Below are 25,084 nucleotides of genomic sequence, written 5' to 3' on the forward strand. Positions count from 1 at the left end.
CATATAAATTTTAGTATCAGCTTGTCAATTTCTGGAGAAAATTTTTTTTTGGATTCTGGAAAGAACTGCATTGAATGTGTAAACCAATTTAGGAAATATTACCATCTGAACAACATTAAGTCTTTCAATTCAGGAATATGAGATGCTATTTATTTGGATTTCTATTAATATCTTTTTTAATAGTTTTCAGTTTTTAGTTTTCACAGTATAAATTTATACCTCTTTTGTTCTTTTATTCTTTTGATGCTCTTAATGGTAACTTGTTCATAATTTTGTTTTTGGATTGTTCATTGCAAATAAGTAAAAATGCAATTGACTTTTATATATTTCTTTTGTACCCTGTACCCTTGCTAAACTTATTTTGTAATAATTCCTTAATGGATTTTTCAGAATTTTCTACATACAACAATATGTCATCTACAATAGAGATTTTTATAACTTTCACCAGGAATAGTTGCTTTGTTGCACAAAACTGCTGTTTCAGAAGTGGATCTCTGCCATTTAACTTTTAATATAAATTGTATCAATATACAACTTACTTGAAATTGGCAGAATGAAAGGAATCTGATTGTAATTTAAAACTGCAGCACAATCAGGAACATGACAGGGATGTCCATTCTCATCGCTGTTGTTTAACATAGTGTTGGAAGTTCTAGCATCAGCAATCAGACAACAAAAGGAAATCAAAGGCATCAAAATTGGCAAAGATGAAGTCAAGCTTTCACTTTTTGCAGATGACATGATATTATACATGGAAAACCCTACAGACTCCACCAAAAGTCTGCTAGAACTGATACGTGAATTCAGCAAAGTCTCAGGATACAAAATTAATGTACAGAAATCAGTTGCATTCTTATACACTAATAATGAAGCAACAGAAAGACAAAGAAACTGATCCCTTTCACAACTGCACCAAGAATCATAAAATACCTAGGAATCAACCTAACCAAAGATGTATAAGATCTGTATGCTGAAAACTATAGAAAGCTTATGAAGGAAATTGAAGAAGATACAAAGAAATGGGAAAACATTCCATGCTCATGGATTGGAAGAATAAATATTGTTAAAATGTCAGTACTACCCAAAGCAATCTACACATTCAATGCAATCCCAATCAAAATTGCACCAGCATTCCTCTAAAGCTAGAACAAGCAATCCTAAAATTTGTATGGAACCACAAAAGACCCCGAATAGCCAAAGTAATATTGAAGATGAAAACCAAAACAGGAGGCATCACAATTCCAGACTTTAGCCTCCACTACAAAGCTGTAATCATCAAGACAGCATGGTATTGGCACAAAAACAGACACATAGACCAATGGAATAGAATAGAGATTCCAGAATTGGATCCACAAATGTATGGCCAACTAATCTTTGACAAAGCAAGAAAGAATATCCAATGGAAAAAAGTCTCTCTAACAAATGGTGCTGGGAGAACTGGACAGCAACATGCAGAAGAATGAAACTAGACCACTTTCTTACACCACTCACGAAAATAAACTCAAAATGGATAAAGGACCTGAATGTGAGACAGGAAGCCATCAAAACCCTAGAGGAGAAAGCAAAAAAAAAAAAAAAAAAAAAACCAACCTCTCTGACCTCAGCCTCAGCAATTTCTTACTCGACACATCTCCAAGGCAAGGGAATTAAAAGCAAAAATGAACTATTCAGACTTCATCAAGATAAAAAGCTTCTGCCCTGCAAAGGAAACAATCAACAAAACTAAAAGGCAACCAATGGAATGGGAAAGGATATTTGCAAATGACATATCGGACAAAGGGCTAGTATCCAAAATCTATAAAGAACTCACCAAACTCCACACCCGAGAAACAAATAATCCAGTGAAGAAATGGGCAGAAGACATGAATAGACACTTCTCTAAAGAAGACCCCCAGATGGCCAATAGGCAGGCACATGAAAAGATGCTCAACGTCGCTCCTCATCAGGGAAATACAAATCAGAACCACACTGAGATATCACCTCACGCCAGTCAGAGTGGCTAAAATGAACAAATCAGGAGACTATAGATGCTGGAAAGGATGTGGAGAAACGGGAATCCTCTTGCACTGTTGGCGGGAATGCAAACTGGTGCAGCCGCTCTGGAAAACAGTGTGGAGGTTCCTCAAAAAATTAAAAATAGATCTACCCTATGACCCAGCAATAGCACTGCTAGGAATCTACCCAAGAGATACAGGAATGCTGATGCATAGGGGCACTTGTACCCCAATGTTTATATAGCAGTACTTTCAACAATAGCCAAATTATGGAAAGAGCCTAACTGTCCATCAATTAATGAATGGATAAAGAAGTTGTGGTTTATATATACAATGGAATACTACTTAGCAATGAGAAAGAATGAAATACGGCCTTTTGTAGCAACGTGGATGGAACTGGACAGTGTTATGCTAAGTGAAATAAGCCATACAGAGAAAGACAGATACCACATGTGTTCACTCTTAGGTGGATCCTGAGAAACTAAACAGGAACCCATGGGGGAGGGGAAGGAAGGAAAAAAAAAAAGTTAGAGAGGAAGGGAGCCAAACCATAAGAGACTCTTAAAAACTGAGAATAAACTGAGGGTTGATGGGGGTTGGGGGAGAGGGGAAAGTGGGTGATGGGCATTGAGGAGGGCACCTGTTGGGATGTTGGGGTGTTGTATGGAAACCAATTTGACAATAAATTTTATATTAAAAAAATAATGAAAAAAGATAAAACTGCAGCACAATTTTATGGCCATCAAAAAGGAAAGTTTTGACCTTTCCATAAGAAGCAAAAAAAAAAAAAAAAAAAAAAAAATCTCATTTAGGAAAATGAGCTGAAAAGAGTTTTAAAAAAGATAAAAACAATTTTCATTTTTCTTAACTATACTAAATGTTTCTTTTCATCATTGAGATTTTTCTCTTCAACTATTAGCACAAAAATTACATTGCTGTGCCAAAATTCATGAGTTTGAGGATTCTGGATATTCTTAAGTAGTTTACAGGATCTTTATAAAAATTTCTATTGATGGCTCACTGTAACACAAAGGGTATCTAAATCAATATCTAGGATCATATACTGTTTTCTGTTTATTATTTCTACTTACTAGTAGTTAACAGAAATATTAGGCAAAAAAATTTTAAGTGCATGTACAGTGCACATTTTTTCATCTTTAGGAAGGCTGAATTCTTGAGCTAATTTTCTTCACATCAAGAGTACTCTGACATTTTTCTTCCAAGTGAACTGTTTTCAGTATGAAGTTAGGCCATCATCTTTAAGATAACAAATGCACTATCATGAACTATTTTGACCAGTATCACATTACACAGAATAAAAGAGAATGGAAAACATCTTGGGAATCCAGAATATAATCATGAATTAAATGTAAGTAAACATTAGTTTGTTTTTGATATTTTTAAGTTTCTCATCTTAATATGCTAAACAATATTTCAATTTGGTGTTAGCAGATTTTATACTCAGTTTTGCTATTCATTCTGACCCTTATATTCAAAATCAAAAATCTAAAACATAAAATATTTCACCCTATCTACTACTTCTTTTTTTTAAGTTTATTTATTTATTTTGAGAGAGCAAGCACACAAACAGGTGAGGGGTGTCGAGAGAGGGAGAGAAAGAGAGAGACAGAGAAAGAGAGAGAGAAAATCCCAAGCAGGCTCCATGCTGCTGCCCGCAGAGAGCCTGACAGGGGGCTCGAAATCACAAACCAGGAGATCATGACCTGAACAAAATTTAAGAGTCGTATGCTCAATGGACTGAGCCACCCATGCGCCCCCACCTACTGCTTGTTCACTTAACTTTTCCCCCACCATGCTTCCTTTGTTTCCCAAAAGTTTCATCCTGACTACTTTTACATTTTTTATCAAAAAATACTAATCTGTATTGATTTTTGCACTTAAAAAATTTTTACAAATCATATAATTTACTATCTTACCCATTTTGAAGCGTACAGTTCAGTGGTATTAAAGACATGCAGAGTTTTGTATATGCATCACCAATGGCCATCTTCAGAATTATTTTCATCTTGTAAAACTAAAACTCTATGCCCTTTAAATAATAACCCTCTGTTTCCCACTCTCCCAGCCTCTGGCACCACCGTTCTATTTTCTATGAATTTAACTACTCTACATACTGTATGATTTGGAATCATACAGTATTTGTCCTTTTGTGTCTGGCTTATTTCACTGAGCTCAATTCCCTCAGGTTCCTCCATGCTGTGGCACCTATCAGAATTTCTTCTTTTGGTCTATGTGTCTGTCTTATGCGAGCACCACACCATTTTGACCACAGCAGTTTTGTAATAAGTATTAAAATCAGGAAGTGTGAGCTTTCCAACTTTGTCCTTCTTTTTGAAAATTGTTTTGGCTATTTGGGGTCCATCCCTTAAGAGTCCATATGAATTTTAGGACTGACTTTTCTATCTCTGCAAAAAATCGGTTGAGATTTTGATAGGGATTGTTTTGAATCTGCTGAACATGGGTAATACTGAAGCCAAATCATGGGCAATACTGACATTATAACAACATTAAGTCTTCCAATCTATGAACCCAAGATGGCTTTGCATATATTTGTGTTTTCTTTAATTTCTTTCAGCAACATTTTGTAGTATCTAGTGTACAAGTCCTTCTCCTCCATGGTTAAGTTTATTCCTAAGCATCTTACTCTTTTTGATAGTGTTGCAAATGGAATTGTTTTTGCTTTGTATATTTCAAACTGTTACATAAATGGTATCATTAAGTACTTATATTTTCACAGCCTTCTTTTTTACTATTATTATAGTCCATGCATACATACTAAATGTAGAACAATATGCACAAGGAGGACACATAGCACCTTCAGGATAGCTGTCACCTCTGGAGAGGGAAAGGGCGGAATGAGATACCATAAAGAAGGGATTTAGCTGTAACTATGAATTGTTCCTTTTTCAGTAAGAGATCTGTATAGAACATTTGTGCATTTGCAATACTTTCCTTATTTGAAACATCTTTAAATTTTTTAGATTAAAATAATTTTGAAAATGTGGGGTATCTGAAGCATTACTTCAGGCATATGACTTTGCTTGTACCACTCTTGGGATCATGACCCTAGAGTGTCACCTTGAGGCCAGTTACTTTTTCTTGATGTGGCAGTGGATGATCTGGGAAACCAACAGTCACAGCTCTCCCCCCGAGACCCTAAAATCTGAGACTTCGTATCAATGGGTCTTTACTTAGTCTGTGCTATTCATCTTGACTCTCTTCAATAGCACTGATGTCAAATGAAACTCAATCCAAATATACTTAGGAAAAAAAAGACACTATCAGGATTACCTGCTTTTCATTAGGTTTGATACTGTAAAGCCAATAAATAGGGGTAAGTAGCTATTGATACTATGTATCAAGGTGGATATTTTCCAGGGAAATTTTTAATGCAATAATTTTGATGTGTTTTTTTTAAAACAGCCCTGCTTTTCTAATGAGCTAAAAAGTAAAACAAGAGGTAATTCTACTGGAAAAATTCAAAGACACCATTTGAGCTGATGGTCTCTAGTTTTTCAACATGGAATCTGAAACAAGCACCAAGAAATAACAGCTCTAAGAAGTAATCTGAGCAGTTTTCTTATTAAGGCAAGGCACTGCTTAGAAAAACAGTGTATTGGAGTATCAGATGAACAGTAACACTTCAGTGGTGACTCAGTACAGAACTAAAAATTATGCTAAGTCTACATTTTTGTAAAGTTAACCTTCCCTGAGGAAAATGTTATAATATTAATACTCTTTACTATTCAATACACATTATTTGCTACTCAACCTGATATACACTTAAGTCTCCACTTATAGAGCTAGGTTTTTAAATGATCATATAGAAAGGAGGAACATAAGGAATCAGGTAAGTACATCACAAAAAAATACATCATAAGACAACTGTTTAACTCCACCGCAGTTTTCACGTTAACAGAGTGGAGTGAAATACCTTTCAGGAACAAATGCCTCAGCAATTTTGGCACACAGAATGAATCCCAACACTTAAAGACAACCAAGGAGATGACCCTTCACTCATGAATGAATCTCATTTACCTGTGACTCTGACTACCACATAAGCTTCTCCAGTCTTAACAGCCTAGCACTTACCTAGCACAAGGTAGGAATGTAGTACGGATATGTTGAATAAGTGACTTCTCCTAACTCTGATGGTACTTTCTAGCTGGGATCAGGAAACTGCCACCAGGAGGTGCCTGGCTGGCTCAGTTGGTAGAGCATGTGACTCTTGATCTCAGGGTCACGAATTCGAGCCCCACGTTGGGGGCAGAGTTTACTTAAAAAAAAAAATACACATAAAAGCGAAAAAACTACCACCCTATACCTCAGCCTCACCAGTTCTTCTTTTCATGAAATCATATTATTTTTATTTTCATATCCTGTCTAAATCTTTTGATAAAAAAGTCATGTTTTCCAAACAACAAAATGACATTTCATTGCAACTTAGCCATGAGAAGAGAAATGTAGATTAATAAAATATCCATTGCACTAACTACCTAGAAGCTTCTGTGTGTTCAGGCTGAACATAAAACAGGAAAAACATTTCACAATATCATGATATTTTTCTGGCACTCACTCTCAAATCATATAATTTAAACATATCATTCATAACACAGTGTAAACACTAAATGTTAACGTAACACTGCTTAGTACAGACCCGAATTAAACTAAAGCAGTTCTATCATGGATATTATCCAAGGGGTTTAAGTTCAAGTTTTAAATTCCTTCAAAACAAAAGGAATGTCACCACAAGGTAAATTTAGCCTCAAGAATGTCTCACACAACATGAAGTCTCAAGAAAATGTTATATAGGCTTCAGATGACTTGTTTTAAAAGAGTGATTACCTACCACAGCTATCATATGTTTGGAATTATACTTAAAGATGCTCTTCTCTGAGACAAAAACAAAAGTATTACTTCTCAATAACAAAAGGAAAATGAATCAGGTGTCAGGAAGTGGGTGTAGAATGTGGCTAAATCTAGGAATGTATTTCCTAATTAACATGAGAGAACAAAACCTCCCATTTACATTCAGCTTCCTAAAGAAGGTGAAACAAGCACATTGCTGTGTTACAGACTCAAAAGATGAGAGTCGCTGAATACGTTAAAAATTGTTTGAAACAGGCACAGATCAATTTTCAAGACTGCCAAAAAAAAAAAAAAAAGAAAGAAAGAAATAAAACTCACAGAGAATGTTGGCCCACTGTTTGATGCTACGACAGTATGAACTTCATCATGCAATTTTACTGAGAGCTGCCAGTTAGCCACTTGTGGTTGAATAATAGGCACTCTGAAGCAGAAAAAAAGAAAAGGAGTTAGTAATTTTACATTATTCTCTTAGTAAACTGATTTTCCTTTGGCATTAAGTGTGCAGGGTAAAATTGCCACAGATTATATTTCAGATCATTATTTTAAAAGGCTCTGTCCCTGGAAAAAAGCTTTCAGATTTAAACTAGAGCAGTTAAAAACAAACATACAAAAAACACATAGACATTCCAAGGACAACAGTAACCATTCTGGGATAAATGTCCTAGTGCCATCCATTCAAATACCATTATCCATTCTATGAATTTGAGTTGCTTAACTATGACTTTCAAAAATTAACTTTATGCAATATTAATATCTTCTCAGTATTTTGCTACTGTTCCAGACTGTTTTCAAAAATTTGCAACGTGAATCTTTCATTTTTCTGGGTTTATTGAGTTATGAGTGGTATGCATAAGAACTGCATATAATTAACATACAATTTAGTGAATTTGAACATAGTTATTCATTTGTGTTTCCATCACCATAATTAAGGTAATAAACATATCCATCACCTCCAAAAGTTCCCTTGTATATCCCTTCATTCCTTTTTGGTATTTTGTTTGTTTGGGTAAGAATACAATCTTAATACACAGGTCTTTTCTTGCCTATGATCCATATTACATGGTCCAGAAAAACTGGGTAAAGCAACCAGAGACAAAAACATTTTTAGAATACAAATACTTCCCACAATTTTTTAAAGTAACAAGATTTTAATCATTTGTGAATTAGCCTAATTTAAATATTGCATGTTTTCATTATCTATGGTCATAAAGGAATATTTTACAAAGCAACTACACAGATACTATCCAGACTCTTGTCTTTTTTTTTTTTTTAATTTTTTTTTTTTCAACGTTTATTTATTTTTGGGACAGAGAGAGACAGAGCATGAACGGGGGAGGGGCAGAGAGAGAGGGAGACACAGAATCGGAAACAGGCTCCAGGCTCTGAGCCATCAGCCCAGAGCCCGACGCGGGGTTCGAACTCACGGACCGCGAGATCGTGACCTGGCTGAAGTCGGACGCTTAACCGACTGCGCCACCCAGGCGCCCCCAGACTCTTGTCTTAAGTTATAGTTCCGAAAAAATGTTGCAGGTTATGTTTCAAGGTCACACCCCCTCCCGTGAATTTCAAAAGGATTCTTTGTGTATTCAATGAAAACAAATTCAGGCACAAAAACTATGATTACAATCAAATCATCTCTAGACACAAGGTCTAATGGAGGATGATGGATAACTTAGGAGAACATTTGTATTTGGCCCACTATTTATTTTCTGAAAAAGAAGAAATGTCTTCAATACTCGAGAAGTGAAAATTACCGTTTTAAAATGTATCAACAAATCATTACTAATGAACATGGCAGACATGGACGATTCTCTCGGCAACTTAAATAGGGCTGTTTCAGAGGACAGAGCTTCACACATGGGAGCTTGAAAGAACAACAGGAGAGCATACAGGACACAGAGGAGGAGAAGGAGGAGGGGGAGGAAGAAGAGGAGGAGGAAGAAGAGGAAGAGGAAGAGGAGGAGGAGGAGGAGGAAGAGGAAGAAGAGGAGGAAGAAGACGAAGGGGAGGAGGAGGGGAGGAGGAGGAAGAGGGGGAGGAGGGGGAGGAGGAGGGGGAGGAGGAGGAAGAGGGGGGGAGGGGGAGAAGACAAGTGTCACAGGGCAGAGTGCTCCAGTATGCCAACACCCCACCCCCCTCTATTTTGTCACTCTATTCCACAGGCATCTAAGTTTGTCTCCTTCATTGGCCTGTAAGCTCCTAAAAGATAAAGATCATTCCTGGGGCACCTGGGTGGCTCGGTCAGTTAAGCATCCAACTTCAGCTCAGGTCATGATCTCGCGGTTCATGAGTTGGAGCCCTCAGTCAGGCTTTGTGCTAACAACCCAAGAGCCTGGAGCCTGCTTCAGATTCTGGGTCTCCCACTCTCTGCCCCTCCCCCACTCATGCTCTTGCGTGCTCTTTCTCTCTCTCAAACATTTAAAAAATTATAAAAATAAAGATCAAGATCATTCCTTATTTTTGTTTCCCAGGTCCCAGCAGAGTTTGGGGAGAAAGGGATGATGGGGGCAGTAGGAAGCAATCTGAGGAGCACCTACTATGTGCCGAGCACCGCATGGGAGAGGCCACGTCACCCAAGGGGCAGAGTATGCTCCAGAAAGAGCACGGCCCCTGAGCTCTTGGCTTACTACCTGGCTCTTTTTGCATTATATAAAGGACCTCACCAGACTTCACTCTGTTTACCTTCAAAGGGGCTAACACCCCAACCTCTCAGGGGTTTTGTGATGACAGAAATAACCTCCCAGCTATATTACTGGCAACCAAACTTTCCTAAGTCTTTACTATCCTTGACAATTATGTACCTCTGCTGCTCAAGATTGTTCCATGGTTTTCTACTTCATGTCAGGTGAAATCTTAACTGAGTTACCTACCATTCAAGTTTCTTATAAATAAGGTCCCTCTCTTCGTATCCAGTTTTATTTCTGATTATTCATGACTTGTGTATCTGGTTGCGCCAAAACCTTAAATAACTTCCCAAACCAAACCAAACCAAACCAAGCAGGAGAAATAAGCACAGTGGTCACAAACCCAGGCTCTGGTAACTCGCACAAGTGGGTTAAAAACCCAGCCCTTTCTGGGGCGCCTAGGTGGCTCAGTCGGTTGAGCATCCAACTTCGGCTCAGGTCCTGATCTCACGGTTTGTGGGTTCAAACCCCGCCTCGGGCTCTGTGCTGACAGCTCAGAGCCTGGACCTGCTTTGGATTCTGTGTCTCCTCCTCTCTCTGCCCCTCCCCTGCTCATGCTCGGTCTCTCTCTCTCTCCTTCAAAAATAAACTTTAAAAAACATTAAAAAAAAAAAAACAGCCCTTTCATTAATTCATTCTTGAGCAAACTATTAAGTCTCAATCTCCTTAGGAATCAATCTAGATATATAATAGTATCTGCATCACAGTGATGATGTACTGAGAACTAAATCAAACAGTGCATGTAAATGTTAACTTTTATTAATTTGATTAGTCCCAACCATAGGGCTATATATTCATTTCCACCCACCCCCATAACTGAAATCCCTTTAAGGGAAACCCTGGATTCCTTCTGCTCCACAAACCAACAGATTATTCAAGAAGAATATCATCTCTCTCATAAACTGCTCCCTAACCATATAGGTACTGACCATAGTACAAACAACTTCAGTGAGCTCCCTGCCACTTAACCTACATTATAGGCTTAATATTTTTCACAATTTAGTAGCCTGAAGGAGGTAATTCTTTCAAGTAAATGTGGAGACTCTTTTCAGTCATGCAACAAGCCTCTGTTTCCAGAGGAGCTGGGAAGTTAATGCTGACATCCGGTTGGAACCCAGACTGAATTTTCCCACAGAAAGCAAACCTACAGATGGTGGCGAGATACGGTTGCCACCCTTCAGAACCTAACTACTATTTATTTTTCCATTGTTTTATTTTGACCCACATCTGTTTCATATATGTTAGAACCTGCCCCAAGAGGGACCTTGTAGAAAGAGCACAGGCTCCTTTGAGTTAAAATGCTGGGGTTTAATCTCAGTCCATTCCCTTACTAACAAGGTCCCAGGGACTCCAGTACTTTGGCCCCAAAATTTCCACACCTGTGAAATACAGCTGGTGCAGCGCTGGGCAGGTGATGGGGGAGCTGTCGCTTCTTCTGAGTACACAACTCCTGAAGTGCCCTTTCCTAACAATTTCTTTTAAGGTGATGTGTTACTAGGAGGTAGGAAAGAGGCTTCACTGTGACAGCAAGCCCTTGAGATACAAGATGGTCACACCGTGGAATCTCTTCATGAGTTCACTCTTCTGCAAACAAAATCTGCTAAGATTCCTTCCGGCTTTATGTAAGTTTGAAAGTAGTTTTGTTTTATTTTGTTTTTAAATAAAATGGATGGCGTTGGGCATACATGCCCAGTGTAAAGATCCATAAACTGGGCAGTAGAAATAAACTGTAATAAACTACAAATAAAGAAAGTAACATGCACCAGCCTGGAAGTATAAAAGTATATGTGTTCTATTTCTGCAAAATCATTGAGGCTATGTTAATAATTACTTTGAAACACTGATGTCAATTCCACCAGCACAAACGTGTTTATAATGGTGGCAGTTACACTTCACAGTTATATTTTAAATTTTAGAAAGGAGTTCCTTTTATCCATCAAATCCACAATAGTCTCAAATATTTTTATGAACAACTCTCTGGAAAGGGAGAGAAAAAGTCCTAGAGTTTCACTCGACTCAGTTTAGTAATGTTACACAGAAAACAGCTTCTTTACTGAACTATGTGCCTAGTAAAAGAGGCTGACATCTGATCAAAAATTTCATCTGTGCAGCTTGTTAGTTACTTGAAAAGCTGTTATCATTTAAACTACTACTTCAAAAAACAAACAAAACCCCCAAAACCCAGGAAAAGGGAATTCACATAAACAGAGACTCACAAAGCAAATCAAATAATAGGTCTTACCCAGACCTGTCCACTTTGATTATCATCAGCCAACCAGAATGAATATGCTCAATAAAACTGAATGTTTCTGTATTTTATAGTAAAAACGGTCAGCTGATTATCACAAATGTTAATGCTAATTAATGCATTTAACTTATTGGAATATTTTACTCAAAAATGTGTAAATAATACTAACCCAAATACCCAAATTTGGGTAACCAAATACCATTACATTTCATGTTTTAAGGCAGATTTTATGTAAACATAACTCACAGCATCTTTAGTTATCAAGGATTATAAACATCTCAAAACCATATTATGAGACACTCAGAAAAGCTGGTTTTCAATTGTGCCATTACCTATTTAGGAGTGAAACACTGAGTTAAAACAATGTTAGTGGTCAAAGAATCATTAAGCAATCCTTGATCATAACTTTCACAGTGGGTGGTCTGTAAAATGATCAAGAATAATACGCTGCATTCCATAGCCACAGAGGTCAGCTTCTGCATACAAATCTTTGCAGGAAGAAAAAGGCCTTCAGAAAAGTGGGCCATTCATCTGAACCAAGTTCAGAGAATTTCCAGCACGGTGAAAAGATATGTTATGCGAGCACATAGATGTATTCAGTGGGGGTAGACGGGACCAGCTACATGTGGCGACTACAAAGGAGCCCTCCCATGGTTCATGAATAAGTCGAGGAAATGATCAGAAAAAAAAAGAGAGAGATGTTTAGACAGATGGCCCACTTAAAATGCCTGAGACAGGGCATAAGCAATTTTAATGAAACTTTAGATCTAGCATATGAATTGTTTCTTATTTCCTCCAGGGAAAAAAAAATCTAAAGAGGACAAAAATTCAGCAATTTGCTGAAAAACTCACTCTTAGCAAGTTGGGATGGAAAAAGAATTACAAATACAAGTTTTATTAGTGCAATAAATTCATATAAAATTCTTCACAGAGCCATCAGCTATCAAAATGAATATAAGCATGGAATGAACAGATTAAAGGAATTTTAAACAGAAGTCTACTGCCAAAGCAAACAAAAATCTAAGCCTTATTATGTGAGAACTTACAACACTCCAACATTAAAGTTCATCACTGCAGAAGAAAGATAAAAGCAGCATTTTCAGAGAAGCTCTTCAAAGCTAGAAATTGTCACAGTAGAGGAACAGAATCCTGCTTATATGCAATTTAAAATGTGTACATTCAAATAGATGAGGCTGTGTATCACAAAACAGTGCCCAGAAAGGGTTACAGAACACCCTCAAGTTTCGAGTCATTAGCATTACAAATAACACAAACGACACCTGAATCAGGAAACCGAATACTAATGTTACTTATAATCTTACAGATTTTAATATTATGCAAACCCTATTTCTTGTGCTACTAATCAAAGGCTTCAGGTTCTCAATTTAAATGCTGGGCATGAACAGTCAGGAAAGGCAATGGAGTTTAGCCTCTGCAAGCCCTGGTCATGGACTGACCACCAACCCCAAAAGCCATGTGGCCTTCCAAGTTACTGTTCCTCCTTGTGTCTCAATTTCCTGGTCAGCGAGCCCAAGACAGTAAGAACACTTTCCCCACAAGTTGATTAAAGAAGGTAAAAGGTGTAACACACTCAGATTCGTGCTTGGCACATGAACGCTAAAATAAGAGTTATTCTCATCATTTTCAGAATATGGTGAAATATCTGAAACTCTCCTCTATTATTTCAACCCCATTTTATTTATTTGAGAGAGAGAGAGAGAGAGAGAGAGAGAGAGAGAGAGAGAGAGAGAGAGAATCTCAAGCAGGCTCCATGCTCACCACGGAGCCCAACACGGGGCTCGATCCCACGACCCTGGCATTGTGACCCGAGCCAAAATCAAGAGTAGGAAGCTCAACCAACTGGGCCACCCCGGTGTCCCAACCCGATTTTTAAAAAAATACATTAATTTATGATTTATATACAGTGAAATTCAAAACTGTAAGTTCCATCATTTATCATTCCAATAAATCTGTCCTTTTCCCCAGTAGTTCAACTATAGATTAAAGCTTCACATAAACAGACTCCAAAAACATGCACTCTTGCATGTAGCTTTCTTTTCTTCCTTGCCCAATGCAATGTTTTGAGGCTCATTCACGTTAACAGTTCAATATTTATTGCAGAGCAGTATTCTATGGTACCAGCATACCAAAATTAGTTCATCCTTCTGCTGATGGGCATTTGGGCTATTTCCAGTTTGGGGCTCTTACGAACAAACCTGCTATAAACACTCTTTGTGTGAGCCTTTTTTGAAGACAGAAGTTTTGATTTCTTGTGGGTAAAAACTCTGAGAGTGGAAATGTGAGGGCAACCATGTTTAATTTTATAAAAACTGTCAAAACTGTCTTACAAGGTATTAAAACATATCTATACTCCCCCCAGCAATGGCACTTGCTCCATAGCCTTGCCACCATTTGGTGATGTGTTTCTACTTCTAGTCAGGCCAGTGGCTTAGAAACTTCTCATTACAGGTTAACGTGCATTCCCCTTATGACAAATAATGTTGGGCACCTCAATATTAGTGCTTATTGGCCACTTGTTTCAAAATTTTGTCCATCTTTTTAATTAAGATGTTGGTCTTACTGATTTGTGGGAGTTATTTTTTAGAAAGCCTCTATCAGATTTAGGTCTTGTGAATATTCTGCACCACCCCTGAGGCTTATAAATTCTCTTAAAAAGCAGTTTTTAAAAAATTAACAGACTTAATTTTTCAGAGCAGCTTTAGGTTTCCAGAAAAATTGAGCAGGAAGTAGAGTTCCTACAAATACCCTCACTCACCCTACCCTGGCTACAGTTATTACCATTCTGCATTGCTGTGGTACATTTGTTAAAATTGATGAGCCAAGGTTGATAAATTGGTATTAGCTAAAGTCCATAGTTTACACTAGGATTCACTCTTTGGGCTATACATTCTACGGGTCTGAACAAACGTATAATGACAGGTCTCCACTATTAAGGTTTCATATAGAATAATTTCACCTTAAAATTGCTCTGTGCTCTACCTGTTTAACTTTCCCTCCATCCCCCTGAATCACTGGCAACCACTGATCTTTATTATCTCTACCATTTTGCCTTTTCCAGAATGCTGTATAGCTATAATCATACAGAATGTAATCTTTTCAGATCGGCTTCTTTCACTCAGCATTATGCATTTAAAGTTTCTCCATGTCTTTGTGTGGCTTGATGACAGCGAATACCTTTTTATTGCTGAATAACAGTCCATTGTCTGGATGTACCACAGTTTACTTATCCATTCACCTACTGAAGGACATCTTGGTTACTTCTAAGTTTTGGCAATACGAGTGAAGCTGCTATAAACATTGACATTCAGTTTGTAGGGTAGAAACATTTTCAATTCATTTGAATAAATACCAAGGAGTACAAATACTGGATCACATGGTAAAAGGATGTTTCATTTTGGAAAAATACCTGCTAAACTGTCTTTCAAAGTGGCTGCACCATTTTGCATTCCCATTAGCAATGAATGAAAGTTCCTGTTGTTCCACAATTTGGTATTGTCAGTGTTTGGGATTTTAGTTATTCTAACAAACATATAATATCTCTTTGTTGTTTAATGAAAATTTTAATATGAATAAAAACATACGCATTTTCCCTTTTATGCTCAGTGCTTTTATGTCCTTGCTAAGAAGTGTTCTGACTACAGCAAGGCCCAGAAGAAATATTCATGTTTTGCTTTAGAGGTTTTACAGGTGGACCTATGATTCATCCTTAATTTTCTTGTGTGATGGGAGAGAGGAGTTTCATCTAGTTGTTTCAAAAAGACTTGCATACCAAGTTCTGCAGCTTTGTCCATCGGTTAAGATGGTATTAGCTGTTCTAGATCCCTTTGCATTTCACAAAAATTTCAAAACAGGTCAATTTCTTCTCCTTCCTCCCTAAAGCAGCCCCCCTAATGGGGTTACGTTTGGGCTTGCACTGAATCTCTTCATTAATGGAGGGAGAGCAGACACCTTAACATTTTATCCTATCTACAATAGCTCTAATTTATTTTATATTGTGAATTTCTCTCAGCAAAGTGTGGCAGTCTTGAACCTCCTTTGTGAAAATTATACCTATTTCTTAGTTTTATTAGTTGTATCACAGATTCCTTAGAGTTTTCTTAAGTAACCTATTAAGGTGTCCTGGAAAGCTTCCTTTCCAATCCTTAGACTTTGTTAGTTTTTCATGCCTTACCTACTCTGACAACTGACAGTCTTGAATTTATTTTGTTAAATTATTTGCCTACATTTTTATGCTGTTAAACAAAACTGTTTTTATTTTCTCATTGTTGTTAGTTCACTGAAACAATTTATATGATTGACTTTTTATCCTGCAACCCTGCTAAATTTATTTCAGTAATTGTGTTATAGATTCCTTAATGTTTTCCATGCAAACTATTGCATCCTTGGTGAATAGAAATGATTTACTTCTCCCTTTCTGATCTCCATGACTTCTTATCTTACTGGGTATAAAGTTACTATAAAGTTACTTACTAGTATAAAGTTGAATAAAAGACACACACAGAATTCTTTCCTCTTCCCAATCTAAAGAAGAGAAACTCCGTATTTTCAGATATATTATACCCCATTTTCTGTCTTCTATTTCCTTTTGTAGCTCCAAATACACATAAGTTAGACTTCCTGATCTTATGAACCTAGGTCAATGAGGGTCTCTTCAATGTTGTGAAATACCTTTTCTCTTCAGAGTGTATAGTCTCTATTCTTCTAAGTTTACCCATTCTGCCTTCTGCCAGCACTAACCAATATGCTTTTCAGCCTATCCAGTAAGTTTTCCATTGCAGGGACAATACATTTTACGATCTAGAATTTCTACTTGGTACTTTCCTAGTTTCCAGATCTATGTTTATATTCCCTATTAACTACTTCATTTTGATCTTTAATATTTGAAAATAATTTTAATAACTGTGCTAAAGTCTTATACATAACCCAATATCTTATAGTATCATAGTTGGCTTCTACTAACTGCTTTTCCTCTTGACCATGGGTCAACTTAATTCTTGAATTGTGTGCCAAGTGAATCGTTTTTTGTACATCAGATTGTGGATATGTTGCAGAGACTGTAGTTTTCCTGTTATCTTCCCCTGAAAAAATCTGATTTTTATTTCAACAGGCAGTTAAATTACTGACTGATCACTGTGAAGTCATCAAGACTCACCTTTGCGTTGTGCTAGGATGTCTTTCTGGTTTTGCTTTTACTGAATTAAAACTCCAAATCACTTATTCCAGAAACAGTGTTTCTCCTAAGACATGATCCTTCTGGGGTTTTAATGGAAAATTCGAAGTGTTTACAAGCCCCTCAAATTTGATGAGGCTCAAATTCCAATCATTATCATCTGTTTGAAAGGCAGCAACACAACTTCAACTCAGTTCATTCAGCATTCCAGAGGGATTCATACACTGGGATTTGCAAAGTCTTCATGCATGCACATATCAGGAATCAATCATCTATTTGAGTGAAGCTAAATTCAGAGATAGAAATCTTCACTGTTGCTCTCTTTTTGCCATGAGATCCCTGCCCAATCTTCAGCAGTTCTTACAATTCTAAGCATCATTCTCCAAGACCTCAAGTCAATAAGATTGGGGCTAACTCCTGAGTTCTACCATGTCCTGATGCGCACATGCAATGGTGACCACCTACAGGGGAAATGCCATACAAAGGTGGATGTCATCCAGTGTGTTTTCCTTCGACAAACACTCAAAATCCATTCAAATTCTGACTGGTTTTAGTTGTCATCCAGAGCCTTCTAATAATAGTTGTATATCTTCTCCAGAGCTTGCCATTGTTATTTGGAGGAAGGTTAATTGGAAATAAGCTACATAACCATTACAGAAAGTAGAAACTCTCTATGTTGATTTAACTTTCTTTCACTTGCATTCAAAGGCAGAGGAGGAAATAAAAATAGGAGAATACTGGATCACATATATATACCACTTCCACCAGCCAAGTAGTAGCCCAGGAACACTTGACTTCTGTACACGTTTATTCATGGAACTAAATTGAGAGCAGTCACATAAACATTTTGTAATCATGAGAATAATCTTAAAGAAGATTCCATCATGTGAGAAGATACATCATCTCAGCTAATTCCTAAATTTTAAACTTCTATTATGCCAACAGGAAAATAAATCCTTAAATATAAAATATGTAAGTTTCAAAAATCGTAAGCACTTTTATTGACATAAACACCATAAATTTAACCCACCTGAACTGCACAATTCAATGATGCTTAGTATATTCAGGGTTGTGTACCCATCACCACAGACAATTTTGAAACATTTTTATAACCCCAAAAAGGAAAATCTGGACCCATTAGCAGTCACTCCATACTCACCTCCCCCTACACCACTACTGAAGTCCCTTCTATTTCAATAGCTTTGCTCATTCTAGACATTTCATAAAAATGGAAACAAAGAATTTGTGGCCTATTATGACTGCCTTGTTTCATTTAGCATAGTGTTTTCAAATTTCATCCATGGTGTAGGAAGTGCCAATACTTCATTTATTTTTTTTTATCACTGAATAATATTCCATTCTATAAATACATCCCATTTAATATTATTTATCCATTCATCATTTTGGAAACATTAGGGTTGTTTCTACTGCTCATTTACTATGGAAAATGTATGAACATTTATATACAACACTTCTGTGAACATATGATTTCATTTCCCTTGGGTATAACCCTGGAAGTAGAATGGCTAGGTCATGCGGTAATGTCATACATTGTGAGAAACAGCCAAATTATTTCCAGGTTTGCACCATTTTACTCAAATTCCTACCAAGAATGTATGAGACTTTCAACTTCTCCACATCCTCACCAACACTTTGATATTGTCTGTCGTTTTTATTACAGCCACTCTAGTGGATATAAAATGGTATCCCATTTTGGTTTTGATTTGCATTTCCCTAATGACTAACGGTGCTGGGCCTCTTTTCATGGGCTTGTTGGTAATTCGTATATCTTCTTTGGAAAAATTTATATTCATGTCCTTTGCCCATTTTTAAATTGGGTTATCTTTCTATTATTGAGTTATATAAGCATTATTTACATATTCTGAGAAAAGTCTCCTAGCAGGGCACCTGGGTGGCTCAGCTGGTTAAGTGTCCGACTCTTGATTTCGGCTCAGGTCACGATCTCAGGGTTCATGAGTTCAAGACCACATCAGGCTCTGTTCAGTGTAGAGTCTCTTGGGATTTTATCTCTCTCTCACTTTCCCTCTGCCCCTTCCCTACTCACATTTTCTCTCTCTCTCTCTCTCAAAAATAAACATTAAAAAAAAGTTTCCTAGCAACATACATATGTTTTGCAAGTGTTTTCTCATATTCCATAGGTTGTGTTTTCATTTTCTTGATGTTGCTTTTAAAGCACTTAAGTTTTTTTCTTTTGTTTCTTGTACCTTTGGCATCTTACCTAAGAAATCATCCCCTAACCAAAAGTGAACCAAAGCTCTTACTTTTAAGACTGTGATTTTTTTTTTAAGTTCATTTTTGTGTATGGTGTAATGGGGGGAACTAGCTTCCATCTTTTGCATGAAGATAGCCAGTAGAGTTGCTCCAGCAGCATTTATTGAAAAAATTATACTTAAATACTCTAAATTGCCTTCATATACTTTTGAAATCAACTGATCATAGTGTAACGATTTATTTTTGGACCCTCAATTCTATTCCATTGATCAACATATTTATCCTTATGCCAGTACAACCCTGTCTTGATTACTATAGCTTTGTAGCAAGTTTTGTAATTAGGAAGTGTAAGTCCCAGTTTGTTCTTTTTCAAGACTGTTTTGGCTATGCTGTGTCCCTTGCACTTTCATACAAATTTTGTAATATTTTTTTTTTTTTTTTTTTTTTTTTTTTTTGCAAAAAATACAGCTGGGATTGAGAGACAGATGGCACAAAATCTGTATAACGTGTTGGTGAGTACTGCTATCTCAGTATCAGGTTTTCTGATCCATGAATAGGGGAAATTTATCCAATTAAGTTGTCTTTAATTTATCAACAATTGTTTTGCCACACAAGTCTTGCACTTCTATGTAGAAAAATTTAAGCTTAAGTATTGCATTCTTTTTGGTGCTTTCATAAATAAAATTGTTTTGTTAATTGCTTTTTCAGTTTGTATGCTGGTACTGTATCAAAATAAATTTGGTATTTGTATATCATTCTTATACCTTGCAACCTTGCAAAAGTCATTAGTTCTAATCGATTTTATGAATTCCTGAAGTTCTCTTACATCAACCACTTAACAGTCATGCCGTAAAAGTAACCTCTCCTCTTCCTCACCGCCATCTGTTCAGCAGCCACAAAGCAGCAACCATGTGTGAATGCATCTCCATCCATGTTGGCCAAGCTGGTGTCCAGATCAGCAATGCCTGCTGGGAGTCCTACTGCCTGGAACACAGCATTCAGCCCGATGGCTAGATGCCAACTGACAAAACCACTGGGGAAAGAGATGACTCCTTCAACAAGTTTTTTTTTTTTTTTAATTTTTTTTTTTAACGTTTATTTACTTTTGAGACAGAGAGAGACAGAGCATGAACGGGGAAGGGGCAGAGAGAGAGGGAGACACAGAATGGGAAGCAGGCTCCAGGCTCTGAGCCATCAGCCCAGAGCCCGACATGGGGCTCGAACTCACGGACTGTGAGATTGTGACCTGAGCTGAAGTCGGACGCTTAACCGACTGAGCCACCCAGGCGCCCCAACAAGTTCTTGAATGAGATGGTGAGGTGGGTGCTGGCAAGCATGTGCCCAGGGCAGTGTTTGCAGACCTGGAACCCAGAGTCATTGATGAAGTTCACACTGGCACCTACCACCAGCTGTTCCACCCTGAGCAGCTCATCAAAGGCAAGGAAGATGCTACGCCTGAAGCCACCAGGCCATTGGCAAATAGATCACTGACATTGTCTTGGACTGAATTCAGAAACTGGCTGACCAGTGCCCAGGTCTTCAGGGCTTCTTGGTTGTCCATAGCTTTGGAGAAGAAACTGATTCCAGGTTCACTGGAAAGTCTGTCAGTTAAGGCAAAAAGTCTAAGTTGGAGTTCTTCATTTACCCAGCACCTCAGGTTTCCACAACTGTAGTTGAGCCCTACAACTCCATCCTCACTACCCACACCACTCTGGAGCACTCTAATTGTGCCTTCATGGTAGACAATGAGGGCATCTATGAAGGTCACAGAAACCTTGATATTGAGTCCACAACCTACACTAACCTAAATAGGGTGATAGGTGAAATTGTGCCCTCCATCACCACTTCCCTCAGATTTGATGGAGCCCTGAATGTTGATCTGGCAGAATTCCAAACCAATCTGGTGCCCTATCCCTGTATCCAGTTCCCTCTGGCCACATACACCCGTCATCTCTGCTGAGAAAGCCTACCGTGAACAGCTTTCTGTAGCAGAGATCACCAATGTATGCTTTGAGCCAGCCAACCAAAGGATGAAATGTGACCCTCGCCATGGTAAATACAAGGCTTGCTGCCTATCGTACCATTCCCAAAGATGTCAATGCTGCTACTGCCACCATCAAGACCAAGCATACCATCTAGTTTGTTGACTTGTGCCCCAGTGCCTTAAAGCTGGCATTAATTACCATCCTCCCACTGCAGTACATGGTGAAGACCCACCAAAGAACAGTGAGCTGTGTGCATGCTGAGTAACACCACAGCCACTGGTGAGGCCTGAGCTCACCTGAACCACAAATTTGACCTAATGTATGACAAGCATGCCTTTGTTCACTGATATGTGAGTGAGAGTATGGAGGACAGTTTTCTGAGGCCCGTGAGGACATGGCTGCCTTTGAAAAGGATTATGAGGAGGTTGGAATGGATTCTGTTGAAGGAGAGGGTGAAGAATACTAATGTTAAAAATCTCACAAAGGTGCTGCTCTTACAGGAAAGCTTATTCTATTTTGCACACTGAAAAGCTGTGCTCTGATCAGTTAGTATGTATGTACCAGTGTATGGTCTCATATACAATTACGGACCTACGCTTTAAAACACAATGCTTTGGGGCCGCCTGGGTGGCTCAGTTGGTTGGGCAACTGACTTCAGCTCAGGTCACGATCTCACATCCTGAGTTCAAGCCGTGCGTCGGGCTCTGTGCTTGACAACTCAGAGCCTGAAGCCCGCTTCAGATTCTGTGTCTCCCCCTCTCTCTAACCCTCCCCTGCTCACACTCTAGGTCTCTCTGTCTCTCAATAATAAATAAATGTTAATTTTTTTTTTAAAAATAAAAAAAATAAAAAATAAAACACAATGCTTTGTTACAGACCCAAGCTGTCCATTTCTGATGGGTGTGAATAAAGTATTCCCTGTCTTAAATGACAAAAAAACAAAACACAATTTTATTTTGTAAATTCCTTAAGACTTCCTACATATAAGATCATATCATTTGGAAATATAGTTTTAATTCTTCCCCAACTTGACACTTTTTATTTTTCTTGGCAAACTGGCCTACTAGGAACTCCAGTACAATGCTCAACAAAATTAACAAATATCCTTGTCTTATTCCTGATCTTAGGAGAAAAACATTCAGTCATACACTATTAAATACAATGTTAGCTGTAGGTTTTTCAGAAATGGCCTTCATCAGGCTGAGGAAATTCCCTTCTATTCTACTGTGGTTTTTACCACAAAAGGCTGCTGGATTTTATCAAATGTTTTTTTTTTTTTTTCTGCGTTTATTGAGATAATACTGTGATTTCTGTCCTTTATTAATCGGTTTATCACATTGACCAATTTTTGGATATTAAGCCAATTATGTATTCCTAAAACAGATCTCACTTGGTTACAGAGTATAATTATGTTATATATTTCTGGGTTCCATTTGGTAGTATTTTGTGGAGGATTATTGCATTAACATTTATGAGGGATTTTCATCTCCGGTTTCCTTTACTCATAACATCTTTATCTGATTTTAGTATGATGGTAATATTGCTCTCATAGAATGAGTTGCAAATGTTTCTCTTCTCTATTTGTGGAAAAGTCTGTAAGGAATTGGTGTTAATTCCCTTCTGAACACTTGATTGAATTCATCAGTGAAGACTTCTGGTCCTGGGCTCTTCCTTTTGGGAAGTTTTGTGATGACCAATTCAGTCTCTTTCAGATCTATACAGACTTTCTGTTTCTTCTTGAGTCCATGTCAGTAGCTTGCATCTTTCCAGGAATGTCTCCATTTTATGTTACCTAATTTGTTGGTAAATATCTGGTCAAGTTATTCCCTTATAATCCTTTTTAATTCTCTAAAGTCTGTATGCATACCTCCTCTTTCATTACCATTTTTAACTGTTGGAAGTCTTTTTCTCTTACAGTCTTCTGTAAGATTTGCATTTCTGTTGATCTTCCCAAATACTGCTTTTATTAATTTCCTTTCTTGTTTTTCTATTCTCTATTTCATTTATTTTCATTTTAATCTTTAGTATTTTCTTCCCTCTGCTAACTTTGGGTTTAGTTTGCTCTTCTTTTTCTATTTTCCTAAAGTGGAAGATGACGTGATTGGTATCTTTCTTCTTTTTGTAACATCTGTGTTTCTGGCTCTAAATTTCCCTCTAATAACCACTGCTTTAATGCATCCCATAAGTTTTTGAACCATGTTTTTGTTTACATCCATTTCAAAATATTTTCTAATTTCTCTTGTGATTTCTCCTTTAATCCACTGGTTTTTTAGGGTTGCTTAATTTCCACATATTTGTGAATTTCTCATTTCCTTTATTGTATATTTCTAATTTCATTCAGTTGTGGTTGGAGAAGATACTTTGTATAATTCTAATCCTATTGAATTTACTGAGTCTTGTTCTATGGCTTAGCATATGATATGGTCTTTTCTGGAAAATGTCACACATGCACTTGAGAAATTGCATACTCTGGTGTTGTTGGGTGGATTGTTCTACAGATCTGTATTACATCTATTTGGTTTATAGTATTTTTCAAGTCTTCTACTTCCTTATCTTGTCTAATTGTTCTATCCATTACTAAAAGTGGGGTATTATAGTTTCTAACAATTGTGTTATGTAGTCCTATAAAATATCCCTTTTTATCTCCAGTAACAATTTTTGTCTTAAAATTTTGTCTGATATTAGTATTAGTAATAACAATATTAGTATTGTAAATATAATATTTGTCTAATAACTCTCTCCTTTTATTTTCAACCTATTGTGTCTCTGAGTCTAAAGTATTTCTATTAAGGGGAATCCTCTTGCACTGTTGGTGGGAATGCAAACTCTGAAAACAGTGTGGAAATTCCTCAAAAAATTAAAAATAGAATTACCCAGGATGCCTAGGTGGCGAGGTCAGTTAGTGTCCAACTCTTGATTTCGGCTCAGGTCATGATCTCATGGTTCATAAGTTCAAGCCCCACATCAGGCTCTGTGCTGACAGTGCAGAGGCTGCTTGGAATTCTCTCTCTCCCCGTGTCTCTGGCCCTACCCTGTTTGTGCTCTCTCTCTGAAAATAAACAAACTTGAAAAAAATAGAATTACCCTACAACCCAGCAATAGCACTACTAGGAATTTATGCAAAGGATACAGGAGTGCTGATTCATAGGTGCACATGTACCCCAATGTTTATACCAGCCCAATAATAGCCAAAATATGGAAACAGCCCAAATGCCCATTGACTGATGAATGGATAAAAGACATGGTGTGTGTACACACACACACACACACACACACACACAAGAATACTACTCGGCAATTAAAAAAGAATGAAATCTTGCCATTTGCAACAACGTGAATGGAACCGGAGGATATTACGCTAAGTGAAATAAGTCAGAGACAGACAGATTTCATGTTTTCACTCATGTGGAATTTGAGAAACTTAACAGAAGACCATGGGGGAAGGGAAGGGAAAAAAAAAATAGTTACAAACAAAGAGGAAGGCAAACCATAAGAGACTCTTAAATACAGAGAACAAACTGTGGGTTGATGGGGGTGGGGGGGGTCGGGCAAAATAGGTGATGGGCATTGAGAAGGACACTTGTTGGGATGAACACTGGGTGTTATATGTAAATGATGAATCATGGGAATCTACTCCTGAAGCCAAGAGTACACTGTATAGACTATGTATTAGCTAACTTGACAATAAATTATATTAAAAAAAAATAATAGAAATACCCTATTGTAAAAAGCATCCAGTTCAATCTTTGTTTTGTTTTTGTTTCTGTTTTTTGAGAGAGAAAGAGAACAAGTGAACATGGGGGAGGGGCAGAGAGAGAGGGAGAGAGATTCCCAAGCAGGCCCTGAGCTGTCAGCACAGA

General features: G+C 37.5%; 1 protein-coding gene and 1 pseudogene across 10 annotated transcripts in view; one reads left to right on the top strand and one right to left on the bottom strand.

The window, feature by feature from the left end:
• Window positions 1-25,084, bottom strand: part of PCCA (propionyl-CoA carboxylase subunit alpha) — a 435,628-nt gene that overhangs the window by 143,436 nt on the left and 267,108 nt on the right. For all 10 annotated transcript variants that reach the window (XM_086708562.1, XM_086708568.1, XM_086708558.1 and 7 more), the window contains one exon: window positions 7,203-7,305. In XM_086708562.1, coding sequence (XP_086564688.1) covers window positions 7,203-7,305 — 103 coding nt within the window. The remainder of the gene's footprint in view (window positions 1-7,202; window positions 7,306-25,084) is intronic.
• LOC112861474 (tubulin alpha-1A chain-like) lies at window positions 20,111-21,690 on the top strand (annotated as a pseudogene).

This window comes from Puma concolor, chromosome A1 (genome assembly GCF_028749965.1).
Source record: "Puma concolor isolate L17-30 chromosome A1, mPumCon1.1.hap2, whole genome shotgun sequence".
NCBI classification, from domain to species: Eukaryota; Metazoa; Chordata; class Mammalia; order Carnivora; family Felidae; genus Puma; species Puma concolor.